This window comes from Eurypyga helias, unplaced genomic scaffold (genome assembly GCF_000690775.1).
Source record: "Eurypyga helias isolate BGI_N326 unplaced genomic scaffold, ASM69077v1 scaffold34929, whole genome shotgun sequence".
Classification (NCBI taxonomy): Eukaryota; Metazoa; Chordata; class Aves; order Eurypygiformes; family Eurypygidae; genus Eurypyga; species Eurypyga helias.
In genome coordinates this window covers 15025-15370 of record NW_010270683.1, presented here as the reverse complement: position 1 = coordinate 15370, position 346 = coordinate 15025, and the positions used below count along the sequence as shown (strand labels likewise).

The 346-nt window shown below is 63.6% G+C and overlaps 1 protein-coding gene across 1 annotated transcript in view; it reads left to right on the top strand.

Annotated features, from left to right (window-relative positions):
- Window positions 1–73: 73 nt before the first annotated feature.
- The window catches only part of SRPR (signal recognition particle receptor (docking protein)), a gene marked incomplete at its 5' end in the record, with an annotated part of 5259 nt that continues 4986 nt past the window's right edge, over window positions 74–346 (top strand). Inside the window, one exon of the mRNA XM_010158548.1 lies at window positions 74–157. Within this exon, the coding sequence (XP_010156850.1) occupies window positions 74–157 (84 nt within the window). The remainder of the gene's footprint in view (window positions 158–346) is intronic.

The following is a 346-nucleotide window of genomic DNA, read 5'->3' as shown; positions in this document are numbered from 1 at the left end:
GGCGGTGACAGGGGTGACTGGGGGGGTGTCCTTGCTGCTGTCACCCCCACTTCCAACAGCTCCTCTCCCCTAGGAGCGAGGCGGCAACAACTCCTTCACCCATGAAGCCCTCACGCTTAAGTACAAACTGGACAACCAGTTCGAGCTGGTGTTTGTGGTAAGCGACCTCCCCCCAGCACGGCACGTTGACCCTCCGCCCTCCCCGGGGTGCCCCAGAGCCCCCAGCGAGGGGCACTGTCCGAGAAAAGGGGGTGTCCCTGTGTGGTTTGCTTGGGAAAAGGCTGCTGGATGCTGTGCCAGAGGGGCGAGGAGTTCTGCCACCCTCTCCACGTCCACACGCGCAGAC